Source organism: Melozone crissalis, unplaced genomic scaffold (genome assembly GCF_028551555.1).
Source record: "Melozone crissalis strain CALT ecotype California unplaced genomic scaffold, PUWL_Pcris_2 ptg000038l_1, whole genome shotgun sequence".
Lineage (NCBI taxonomy): Eukaryota > Metazoa > Chordata > Aves > Passeriformes > Passerellidae > Melozone > Melozone crissalis.
In genome coordinates, this window is record NW_026535816.1 from 5,783,929 (window position 1) to 5,797,686 (window position 13,758).

A 13,758-nucleotide genomic window follows, 5' to 3' on the forward strand; every position below is an offset into this window, starting at 1 on the left:
TTCCATTGATACTTTGTTGATTTCTTTTTTACAGTGAGCAACTTAACAGACTGACAAAACTGTACCAGAGTAAGTTACCAATTTATTAATTTTTTCAGGAAAACCCATGTGCTTGAGAAATATTAGAGACAAATTCTCTGGGTCATATAGGGCTAGTAGAAAATTGACAGAGAGGGCTAGCAGCATTCATTTTGGTCTCCAGAGAGCAGCAATAGCAGAGAAACTGCCAAGGCTTCTTTCCTATGCCAGAAACACAAACCAGATCCTATTCATGGACCAGGAAAACTTAAGTCAGTGCTAAGAAGCAGTCAGGTAGAAAATTTCTATTTGCTCTACATTTAGAACTTTTTATTTACAATTCATTTCCTCATGTGTATAATAGATTGTACACATGTCTTCACTCATGTTCTCTCTGGCATTAAAAAAAATCACAATTTCCCTTCCTATTTGATGAAACGAGAGATTTTTTTGGGTTTTTGATTATTCACATTGTACTGGCTCCACATAGCATTTAGTATTCATTAGTGGACTACATAATTGATGCACACAAGGGGATTTTAATAATCTCCTTGCTATTCTTCTTTTTACTTCTGTATTGAACATAGTTTATGTGTTAGTAATAAAGGGAAAAAAATCTTTGACAATGACCTTCTAAATTTATTTTTCCCCTGAGCAGATGTATCTAACGTGATGTCAAAATGTATAAGGAATTCAGATTTTCTTCTTGAATGCACAGTACCGCACATTAATCAGTGTTAGTTTGCCTGCTGTGGTCATTTATCTCCCATGATCTGGGCATTGCAAACTGTGTTTGAACCCAGTGTTTCATTTTACCTGCAGCCTGATACACATCACATGAATACACCAACACTGGAGGTCCTAGGACACAGAAATAACTAAAGTAGCTTTTAATCAAACTACTAATTGAAAAATTAATATTTAATAATATTAATAATTCAATATGATATTAAATTATTAATGTAAACAATAATATTAATAATATTAATATTATTAATATAAATATTAATAATTTAATATTGTTCCCCATGTCAACCAGTTTTTTGAACAAAGACCATACTTGGTCTCTCATTTAATGAATGCTTAATTTTACTAACAGCTTTTGGGAAAATTAAAATAACCAGGTTTTCTTCAAGAAATCTTTCAATCACCCAAAGTAGTCTGTCATGTCTTTGCAAAAAATGTGTGGCTTGAATTCTACCATAAAATCCACGCTTTGACAATTTTAAATAATGAAAATCTCTTCCTGGAAAATTTTCCAGGCTGTGTGGTAGGATTTTTCTTTTTTATTTTGGTAAAGCAACAGTCATTTTCACTACAGGAGCACTCCATATTACCTTAATCTCTTTCCTGACTCAGAATATTCTGTTTGATCCTGCTGACCTCTGCTGCTTATGAGTTTATTTTAATACCTCAAGTGCAAGATCTCATCTTAATTTCTGGCCAAGACCATGTGCAAGATAAAGTTTCTTCAATATCCGGTGCTCCAAGGCTGCCACAGGAGCCAACCTCACCCTGTAAACCAGCCTTGACTTCCTGAATTACTTCCTTTTCAGGGGAGGATCAACTGTCTGCTCTGCAGGGCTTATTTTCTATAACCCCTAAATGACATTTTCTAATGTATTTCTATGCTCTCAGCGACTCAGGCTACAGCTTGTTTCTGTATCTCCTAATGCAGATTAATATTAAACTATTAAACTAAAAATAGCAGATTTCCAAATTGAGTAAGGGGACATTTGGATCATATAACCAATGCCATCTTTTCATTCAGCCAGAGAGGTTCGTTCCATTCTGAGAGATGCACACACAAACTGATAACGTGACCCTGACTTCTTCAGTAGCATTGATTCCTTGGTTATTGTGCCATTTCTCTCTCTTTTGGGAAACTCCATGCCAATATCTCCTTTTTGCTCAGCAAGCACTTTCCGCCCTAGAAATCAAATTTCATAATCAGCTGTGTTGGCTACCCCTTCCATGAACTGGCAATTTAGAATATTTATGGAATGGGAGAAATTGAAAGGAGCATTCTGCTATAGATTTTTTTCAAGCTAGTTTCATGAATATTTTTTTTATTTGTATACAAGAGAAAAAAACAACAAAAAAAAAATCCCACCCTATCCAAACAAAACCACACAAACTTACAGACCCACAACAAATACTTCAGGAGTGAAAAAAAAAAAAAAAAAGCCAAGCTAAATACAGTTTAAACCAGTTGTTCAGGAGTTCAGATGATTGTACTAAATAGATAAACACCTCCATCAAATGTACCACTGTGACTCACTGTGTATCACCTCTCGCCTCAATCCTTGCATTATCATAACTACAACACTCCTGGCAGCATCTGCTTTCCACAGCAAACAATCCCAGGTGATGCAGAAAAATTCAGTTGATATTATATAATGTAAGTGATATTGTATTAATTATAATAACTATATATTATGTGATGTGAGTTATATTATATTAATTATATTATATTAATTATATTATAATTGTACACTGTCAGTGATATTCACACATTTCATCGTGCCCTCATTTGATTTGCCTCTACCAAAATACCAGGGAAAACAACATGCACACACATGGACTGCCACGTTTAAGAAACTGATTTTATAAAGGGTAAAATTTCTAAAGTGCTGGAGCCCAGGCAGAGCCAGCCAGGAATTCTGTGATTTCCTGAGACTGGGCATGCCTCATAGGCATCCTTGAGTTATCCCAAGCTCTTCAACTGACAGTTCAGACTGGCAGAATTCCCTGCATCCTCACATTTTGCAAAATGCCCAATTACTTTAAAACTGGCTTGCTATGGATTGCTAACGTGGTCCCTTTTATTCTCCTGGCTGCAATGGAAAATGGAGAACTCCTCTGAATGCAACAAATAATGCACTTGGTGCTAGGGACAGAAATGCAGAAATACAGAGCCCAACTCAGCATTTTAATTCAGAAAACTTCCTGATTTACTGCTAAAAATTCAAATGAATCACAGGCTTGCTTCTCTTATTTGCTTTCCATGTAGTTTCATATTAAGTAGGATTGCACTGCTCACCAAAAGAACACACCCTGGAAAACACAAGTGTGTAGGAGTAAATAATTGTATTTCTTTGCCTTGCTTTAAACCTTGGCATCATTGTGCTGCAATGTACATGAAGTTTTAGCACCAGACAGTAAGAATTTGGGTATTCTTGCAGATTAATGAAAATAAAAAGAAAAAGAGATGCCACACAACATTATTTGTTACTAGCATTCTCCACCATTAACAGCTGTCTTATCTGTGTAGTTTTATTAAAAATAACTGAAGAGGGGAAGAATGCAGTTCAAACATCAGAATTTTATCAATACTCAGGAAAAATTATTAAAGTTTTGAACTTTTGCAAAAGGACTAACTTTTTTTCTTGAGCAAGTCACAGTCTTCCTGCACATCACTTCTTTTTCCAGGGGTAAACAGGACACAGGGGAGTCTTTTGTCATGAAGTTTATACAATACCCAACACCATGGTTTCCCCTAGTGTACTCCTGGAGCACAATTACTCATCATGAATGTTCACTTTAGAAGGGCGGGGAAAAAAAAGAAAGAAAGGGAGAAAAAGTGTTGAAACTGAGACATTCCACGTAGCTCCCTCCTCTCCTCCCCACACAGTCAGTGAGTGAAGGAGGTTAAAGCACATTATACGCAGGCAGAAAGAATAAAATAAGTCATGAAACAAGCAAAACAACTTTTAAGTTACTCATTTCTCCCACCCTGACTGTGCAAGCACATTTTTCTCTCAGAGTTCCTTGCAATTAGCAGAATGGCTTCAAAGAAACATTCCTTTTGGGCAAATACATAACCTATTCAGAAAACAGCACTGCCAGTGGCTTCCAAAAATAAGTTACCAGGCACAAGTAAAGAGAGAGGAAAAAGCCCTGCCAGGTTGAAAACCCCTCTCCTCAGCCCATGTTGTGTGCATTCATCCATCACACAGCTTCCATCTCTCCTAGCAGTAGGTGTTGTGTCTGATTTCTCACTTTCCCTTGCGTCTTAACTTCTGATCCCCTGCATTCATTCTTCTCATCTCAACTTTTTTATTCTCAAACTGGCTGAGTTTGAAAAAAAAAATTCCAGGTAATGTATAACTCAGCCATCAGTGGTTAAAAAGAGTTTTTCCTAAGAATGCTGGCTCCTTTAGATCACAAATCAGCAGAAAACAACAAAAGCCCCCCAGCAAACACCAAAACCTACATCTATGCTGGATAAGGATGACTTTATAGAAAGGTGAAGATATTCATCAGTAACAATATTGACATCTGACCAAGAGTGGTTAGAATAAAGTTATAAACATACTTTTCCTCTGGCCTTTCAGTCAGTCATTACACTGCTAGAGAACACATTTTTTACCTGAATTTTTACTCAGTGATCATCTAGGTTGTCCAAGTTCTTCCTCCCTCCATCAAGATTACACAGTGCAATGTTCTCTGAAGCACAGTTTTCTTTTCCTCATGAAGACAGCCTTGAAAATGTGAATTTATGCAAACTGGCAGTAAGGGCTGGACAGGACATATTTCAGCCTCCTGGATCCTAAGGCTCCTGCAGAAGGAGTGAAGAGGGAGCTCACACAACCCTTTCTTCCCCTCCTGTGATGCAGAATACATCACAAACGGTGTGTTTTGAATCACAGCTCATATTAACTTCTCCTCAAATCTCTGCTTTTACATCTTTAACTACAGGGAAAAGTAACTATTAAGCTGGATTAGCAGGAAGCCCCGGGAAAAAATTTCCAAGCCTAAAAACACTAATGACCACATTCAGATGAGAGCTTCATGCAGCTCAGATGATTTTCAGCTGAGCTCTGCCTACAATCACACACGGAATCTTTCAGACAATTTCCAGGAACTGTCTATAATTTCTTATGCAAATTATAGGTGTAATTACTCAGAACTTCTTTCCTACAAGCTTCCAGACACTGAGCTGTGATGTGCAGCACTTTTAGGGACTGCACACACAGCTACAACAAAGAAAGTCTCTCCTACCCAGAAACACAAGCTAAGCAGCCTGGTGGAAAAAAACTGGAGGATGGATTATGCAGCTGTGATGGAGGTTTGAGGCTAAGTCTCCATTGCACAGGAAAAGCAGGATCAACACATTTATTAAAGAATAAAAAATACTTGCAAGGATTTTCTCTCTCTCTCTCTCTTTTTTTTTTTTTATTACACATAAAAAAGAAGTGTATTTAGGGCCAGTGAAATCATTAGTCTGAGTAAAACAGTGTTTTTAGCACAAAATCTGTAATTGTTTGTAATAAGCGGTAGTAAGATCATTCAGTTTGTGAGGAAGTGAAGGAATCTTGTTTCATTAAGATCACACAGCTTTCACTTTTAAAAAGACTCTCAAATCAATTTCATTAGCTTAAATTAAGAAGCAGACAAGATACAATTTTGAATTTAATGATACCAAACTCCTTTAAATTTAAACCTTAGCAATCTGCCCACTTGCCTGTTGAAGAACTGACTCACTCATGTACTGAAGGACAGATCACATCATACAAACTACAAAAGGACCTTTGTGTCTCAGATTTTCAGTCCCATGGGCTTTTGGCCATCATGGTTTAACTGCCTTTCTTTGCCACATGTTGTATCTGCAGCTATTTATGTTTCTTTTTTCTTTTCAGTCCTTCCTCAAAACTCAGTAAAAACAGCATTGATGTGTGGAGTTTATTTGGTATAACTGCAGATGCATTGCTGCAGTTTGGTAATTTGGTGTAAGTGTCTAGGGCACTACAGCATCACACTACAGCATTTCTGCTGTTTTAAACTAGAAGAAACCTATCTCTTGTCAGGAATAAAAAATTTAAAGTAGCATATTTAAACTGTAAGTATTTTTCCATTTTGAATTAGTTTTAGCTCCCATTTTCAAGAAAAATTCTAATTTTGTGGTTTTTCTGGAAAGGCAGAAATACTTGCAAGGGAAGTTAAAGACCAAACAGATCAGTAAATCAGTTTGACTTGGACCTTCAAAGGACCCTACAGCAAACAATTTTAAACATCTATTTTTTAGATAGTAATTAAGTATTTATAGGAAAGAGTCTCTCAGTGCTATGAATTGAGTAAATAGAAAAACAATGAACTGCTCTATTTTTAAATGCTTAAAATATTTTTGCTATGAATAGGTTATTGTTGATATCTGAGGAATTAACTAATCAGCTTTTCTGAAGTCAAGTATCTGAAAATAAATGTCAGCACCTTAAACAAATTTTAAGTGGCAAAAAAATAAAACACCACAAATTATAAACCATAAATATTGTGTTCAGGTGTTTTGTTTCCTCCTTTAATATCCTGGATATTTAGAGGTCACACACAACTTTTATCTTTCCTTCCCCCTCAAGCCCCCATCACTCTTGACACAGTTTTCTGGAACTGTTATGACAGGAATTTATGTATTCCCCTATCAAAGACCTTGTTTCAAGTAATTTTATATGTAATTTCCTTTTTCATATCTCTCTTGCTATAATATCTATGCATAAACACACTGTAGGTAATGGTTAAAAAAGCCACAATATTATAACTTCACAAATGCTCGCCTTACTTAGTGAATAGCAGTAACAAGGTACATAAGTGCTCTAGGTATATTATTTCTTTTGTTCAGAAAAAAAATAGCCTAAATCATTGATTGAAAAATAACAGAAAATAAAAAGGAAATGCACTAAACATAACTGAAGCACAGCCTTTTAACACAATTGTAATTTATTTAGAAAATGCAAGAAAACCACTGCAACTGCTGTTTGTCCAATTACTTTGATCTACAATGAAGGAAATTGCTTAGTATTTAAATTGTTCTGTTGTGCTTATCATTATTTTAAATAGTCAGTTCAATGCTCTGAAGTTAAAATTCCAAAGATTCCTGTTATAAAGTTATGCCATAGAAATATGGTATAACTTTATAATAGGAATCTTTGGAAATTCCAAACATTCCTATTAGTAAGTTATACCATACCTTTACTATAGAAACCAAACTTTGAGTTTGAAAGGGTTGTGAACCTTGAATAGGACTTAAGTGATAAAAATACAAAACTATTTGGAAGCGAACAAACTGAAAAGAACAAGTAGAAACTATTTTCTAGCCATTCTGCACAGTCCCAGCTGTGCCCATCAGCTGCATGTCAGCCAGCATGGACTTCAAATGAGACCCACCAGCACCTCCCCAACACACAGAAATAGGATTAAGTGCTCTCTGTCTGGTCTGAACAATTTCAATCCCTCCTGCAGCAGAACAGAGGCGTCCATCCTCCCCAGCTGAAGTGCTGTGAGACTGAATGAATGCTGTGATGACATGTGGCTGTTCAGGGGTGAAGGATGAGGTCACCAGGAAATACTGTGATTGCCTTTTATTTATCCAGGAACTCAGTGAAAACTTGGTTCCATGGAACCTAAAGCCCATCCAAAGGAGCTCAAGTGAGTGGCAGTGCTCTTTTTTTTGTGTAGAAGCCAAGTTCTAATCACTTATTAGAGGCGATTTAATAATCCCCACTAACAGCTCCTCCTGAAAATTCTGGCTGGTAAATCCCATGAGGAAAATACATTAAACTTGAACTAAAAGCCTGTTTAAATTGAAGTACAATTTCCTCTGGAGGCCCCTTTTCCAGCAAGGCTGGGTTTCTAACACAGCAGCCAAAGCCACGAGCTGAACACCAACATTCTGCCAGCTCAGGAGAAGGGAATTCAAACATGAATACTCCTTGCTCAACTTTTTAATTGTATTGGCTTTTTAATCTTTCTGTGCTAATACTGAAGCATTTATACAGACCTATGTGATTACACACTTAGCTTTCTCATTATTTTCCAGTGAGCAATAATTGCAGGAGCTCTGGTTAAAAGGGAACTCAGTAATTACACTGATGACTTGGTGAATTTGAAGAGACTGTAGCAAACTATATATTGTGATGGGGGTTTTTAGATTTTACAGTTAATTTTACATTAATCACAAAGGGAAATGATGGAATTACAAATTGATGGTGTCGAGAAGCAGTTTGATATAAAATATTAGTAAAATAAAAACTGTATTAATTTGTTATGATACATTGCAAAGAAAAATAACCAAAATCTACAGTCCTATAAAGAAACATCCCTTAATAAATGGGTACAAGCTGCATAAAAGGAGAAGTAATGACTTGGTTAAAGCTCAGAGGGAAACAATGCCAAAGTCACGCACCTTGAATGAAGAATGAGTAGATGGATCTGATAAATGGTGCTTTTTTTTAGAGGAAACCTCTGTTTGGAGTGCAAGTCACTCCAGCTAATGGCTAAGTGATGTGCATTGACAATCACATTAGCCCTTTTTGCTATTTTAGTCAAATAAGGCTAATCATTTAGCGTGCCTAATTTATATAGCCATGAGGGCGGGTTATCAGTACAGATGTACCGAGGCATAAAAGACTTGGGAGCACTGACCTATCTGTCAAATTTGATCAGGCCCAGTGAAATTCAATTTGTTAATCTTGCCTCACAAGCCTCCCTCATGCTAATAGGTTTTGTGCTGCACTGAGAATGAGCACAGGCTGCAGTGAGACTTCTTGGCTGGGTTCATCAGAATCACACAGGAGAGATGCTACCTCCTGGAGCAAGGGGTAGTGTTACTTTTAGAAATATTTTATGAAAAATCCTTTTGGTAGGATCTTTTCTCCTGAGAAGCTGGGAAGCTTCAGCTTCTCCATGTTTTGCTGCTTTGGAATGTGGATCTGGAGATTCGTTTACCCATAATGTGAAATTGTTTTTACTTGATGACCAATGGCAGCCACCTGTGTCGAGGCTGTGAGCAGTCACAAGATTTTGTTATCATTCCTTCTATTCCTTGCTAACCTTCTGATTAAATCCTTTCTATTCTTTACTATAGTTTTAATATATCATTTTCTTTAATATAATATATCATAAAATAATCAATCAGCCTTCTGAAAGATGGAGTCAAGATTCTCATCTCTTCCCTCATCCTGGGACCCCTGTGAACACCACCACAGGGTAGGACTTCTAGAATTGGAAGGCTAAAAGTGCAGATCTGCAAATACTTGTGATATATATTTGCATATACCCAGTTCTTACCCTAAATGGCCACAATTCAATGTTTTATTGATTATAAGAATAATAATTTATTTTTAATAAAAGAAACAAGGGCTGATTAAAGAGATAGGATGCTCCCTTTTGCATGTGTACATATACATTTATACTCAAGCTTCAAAAGTTAATATACATCTCTGGACTTCCCAAGTCTCTAAAATGGGAGTAATGCTAACTTTGTGCCTAAAGATGAAGTTTCTGAGGCCAACAGAAGTGTGTACTCACTCAGGCCTCATTGCAAAATAAAATGTCTTTTTTATCAGCTACCTAAATTTACTTAGGTAAACTTAGGTCTTTGAATCCTGGAGATGTCCATAGATTCTGGATACAGTGAATTGAAATAGCACAAACTCTTAAAAATGACTTTTTGCTTTTTTCTGTCAACTCCAAGAACAGCTACATTTGTACAGATGATTTTTCCCATGTTTGAAGCTCTACCTGGATGGGATGTTTGACAACAAACCCAAATGTTTTCTGCATCAAAAACAATACTCAAATAATTTTGGCTTGGCAATTTGATCTTACCAATATGACAGCTGAACCTGTTTTTAAAGTGAACTTGGAGAATCATTATCTGGACACAATTCCCCAATTCTCCACTGATTGGAGGCTTATCAGCTGTTGCAGACCGTGGAATGACATACAGTGTTTTAATTCTTGATAATTGCCTAATTTCATATGCGTATTGTGTGATTGTGTATATTGTTTGAATAATTCTTAACTGCTGTCAGCTTCTTCTTTACTCCATGCACTGTTTTGCTCTGATGTTCCTCCATGCTTGTAATCAAAGGAAGTTAGAAAGTTTCAGCACAGCATTACAGTCATCCTTTCAAATGAGTTTTCTGCCCTCTATTTTTTCTCACCGCCACACAGGACAAGAGACCATTCCTGTTTCCCAGTCCCTGCCCAAATTGCCTACAGAAGCTTACTGGATTGAATTAGGGAGAGTCAAACTCAAAATTACCATTCTGTGCCTCAGTTTCAGACAAATTGGGATAACAGCTGTATCCAAGTATAGACTCCAGCAGATCTGCTTGGTCCTTCAGTCATGCCTGAATATTCAAGAAATTGTTCTGGAACACACAGAACATTGGCTAGAGGAGAATGACAACAGACTTAACCTGTTGTCATTAAAAAGTTTTACCTATTCCTGGCAAGAGAAAATAATAAAGAAGTAGGTCAACAACCTTTCCAAACAATTGAGTTTTTCCCCTAAGTATAGGAACAAATCAATATGTTTCTTTGTTAGTACAGGCAGATATAACACTGAAATAATATGGGAGCCTCATTAACATCCATGAGGCTTGACATATGCCCTGTCTGGGAAATTATTTTGCTTCTTCTCCCATTAGATATTTTATAAAAGCCTGTTCTCAATGTTATGATGCCTATCAGTGGACATCAGACTGAAAATATAAGCAATGCAAAGTCACAAAGTCAACTCTCCTGGAATGGTTGCTCATGACCACTGCGGAAATAAACCCACTGGAGTTTATTTATGCCTGAATCTTTTTACTTTACCAGCACAGAACAGCTGTGATCAGCTGATTTCCAGGGAACAGTTCTTCCAACATCTGCATTAGAGTTCTACACCACCACGACAGCCAAGTGATGGGGGTAAAAGTGATGTCATTTGAAAGCCTGGGAAAATTTAATTTTATTCCTTATTTATCAAGATTAAACCCTGAAATGGTATGGCACAAACAGAGAATCTGAAAAAGGGGCAGGGGAAAAGAATATTAAAATCAACCAACCAACCTCTGAACCAAAAGAAAAGCTGTCTTCTGGCCTCAATTATTTTTCTGACGCAAAACTTAGGAAAAAAAATTATTTTCTTAGGCTGCCACACATTGCTATTTAATCAGTTCTGCCACATATTAGGAGGTTATCTTTCCATACCATGAAAAAACACCCAGCACTAAACACCTATTGCCATAGCCTCACGACTTACAGCTCCTGGAAAAAAAAAACAAGGCTCTAATCTGAAAATCAATTTAAATAGAGTGACTCTTTGAAAAAGAGCCACTCTATTTAAATTGCTTTTTCTGAAGAGGGGAACCACCAGTGCATCCATGATGTCCCCAGCGAGTGCAGAACTGGGTATAAATCACCACACAAGAGAGACACTGAGTTCCATTTGTGTGCAGGTGATTTCTGAGCACAGCTCCCATGGCATCCCAGTGGCCAAAAAGTATTGCAGTTCTCTGGTTTATGAGTTATGGTTTGGGACTTGCTTTTCTTATTCTTTCCTTATACATCTGAGGTAAGGTCAATGCTTCCCTGTCTATGGTGTTTGGTTAGGTGTGAGAAAATAAGATCCCAGTGAACTTCTGTTGGTTAAAATCTTGTTAGAACAAGGTTTTGCACTCAGGACAGGGAAATATATGTGTGATTTTTCCTCTTTGCCTAGAAATTTTTCCACCAGTGTGAAAAGTGACTTCAGTTATATCGATCCCCAATTCATATTTACAGTTCTGTGTATCTCTGCAGTCTTGCACATATAGAATAAAGACTCATATGAAGATGCAAAAAACAAACCAAACCCTAGTGATTGTTTAAGCTAAAAAAACCTGGATAGTGATGTAGCCTGATGGTGGCATTTAAAGCCCCATATCAGTCTCTGGCCAGAAAGCTTTCCTAGAAGAGTTGCATTGCCATTGTCAGTCAATGCCATTGACTCCATCACCAGGGAAGAAGGCTCAGCTTGGGTGAGCCCATAAATCCCTATTTAGATTCATAAAGCTTTAGTGGATTCTTCCCCATTGTGCACAAGTGAGATCATGGCCCTACCCTGACACTCCTTTAAGGAGCTCCTGCTGCATGGTGTGTGAGCACAAACCCCAGGGCATAATGAAAGTTATGGATATTTTTGTTTTTACATGTTTTTATATATCTCTATGTGCAGGTGTTTGATGCAGTTACGTATTATGCAGCTAGCCAGAAGACTTGGTGAAAACTTTTTAAACTCATATTGAAATACAAAGCTAACATTTGGATGTTGCCACATGGCTGAGGATGTGTTTAAGTTAGCACAGAGCATTAAAGCAAAGTAAACCTCTCTTACTTCAACGTTCACCTGTCTGAGGGGAAATTTTGGGGTTTATTTTACTTCCTTTATTTTGCTTTCAGCTTTCTCCACACAGCTACTGAACCAGAGTGTTAATAGTGAAATCTGCATGTCAGAGAACCTGATAAATTGGGAATGATTATTAAAAAGCAAACCAGACATAGTTAAATCTCAAGACAGTGTGGTGCAAAACAGTGCACTGTTGTACCTGCAATGATGTCATCCATTTGCTCCAAAGCTGCTTCCAGCATATGACTGGCATCAGAAGCCATCCTCTGGGATTTCTTCAGATCTTTCCTCCCTCTACTGAAAAGAGAGAATAAACCATATGTGTTACACTGAATAGCCTGATGGCAAAATATATGTCTCTGTCACATTATGCATTGGGCTGCACAAACAAAATCCATGCTACAGCTCAGTCATATAGCCTAGTGACACAAAAATACAGCCCAATAATAAGAAAACTAAAAAAAAATTCCTGCTCTTGATAGATGACTTGGGAGTTCTGATTCATTTTTTTAAAGAGATTTTACTAAAAGAGTCAAATGCAAATAAAAAAATCTCAAAGAATTTCAAATACTGGAAGCCCAAGATTCTCCTGCTCCTCATTCTTAACAATGGTTTCCTAGATTCAAAGTTCAATGCATTTCAGCCTTTTCCTGTGTGGGGAAAAAAAGAAGATTGACTAAGGTTCAATGAAGGAATGAAGACATGGGGCAGGACATGTTTTTCCTACAAGCAGAAATCTGAAGAAAGTCTGCTTTTTGATTTCTGAGAGTAAAGAAAATTCTGAAATAATTTTTACTCCACCTTTCTATATTCCCATTCAGTCTTTTCGTCATCTCTTCCACGACACCAAAAAATCCCATTTTTTCTGTTCAAACAACCAAAATGCCCCAGGTATGAGTTCTCTGAATTTACTGCTGCTACTATAAAACAGGATTAAATACATTCATGTTACCACCTGGCACTGGGGATAACAAAATAAAAAGAGAAAAACCTTCCAGAATGAGTCCCTGCTTGTGAGCTGGTGCTGCTGGACTCTAATGGTGTAAATGCAACGGCCCCATGATTCCAATGCTACTGAAATGCCACAAATATGTGTTTATCATGGGATTACTCCTGCTAAGAATTCAAGTAGTTTGAATTGAAATAAATGTTACAATGAACATTTGTACCATCCAATCAAAATTATTTTCTTTTGAAAACTAAGAATCCTCAGACATGGGTTTTTCTCAAAGAATTGGGTTTCTTCTTCAAAGAAAGCAAATTTATTAAGAACCTCTGTGTTATCAGCATCCTATGTTGATTCCTGTTAATGCAGATAAGCCCAGGACCCAGAGAGACAGAAGCAGGAATGAGTCAGGAACTGTAGAATTCTCATTTGAACTCTGCCATTTACAGCTTGTCACAGTGGGTAAGCCACGATTTAACTTCACATCACATTGATCTGAAGAGCAACGTGAGAATGCCTCATCCTCACCGTCACCCAAGGCTCAGATTAATGGAAATGAATCCGTGGCTTTTGGTCCCTCAGTTTTTTTTCTTTTTGTCAAAACAATGTCTTGAGTACAAGCGATGCTAAATTTAACCAA

The 13,758-nt window shown here is 37.1% G+C and overlaps 1 protein-coding gene across 1 annotated transcript in view; it reads right to left on the reverse strand.

The window, feature by feature from the left end:
- The window catches only part of PPFIBP2 (PPFIA binding protein 2), a 93,096-nt gene that overhangs the window by 64,051 nt on the left and 15,287 nt on the right, over window positions 1-13,758 (reverse strand). The window contains exon 2 of the mRNA XM_054283603.1: window positions 12,372-12,469. Within this exon, the coding sequence (XP_054139578.1) occupies window positions 12,372-12,435 (64 nt within the window). The 5' untranslated portion in view covers window positions 12,436-12,469. The remainder of the gene's footprint in view (window positions 1-12,371; window positions 12,470-13,758) is intronic.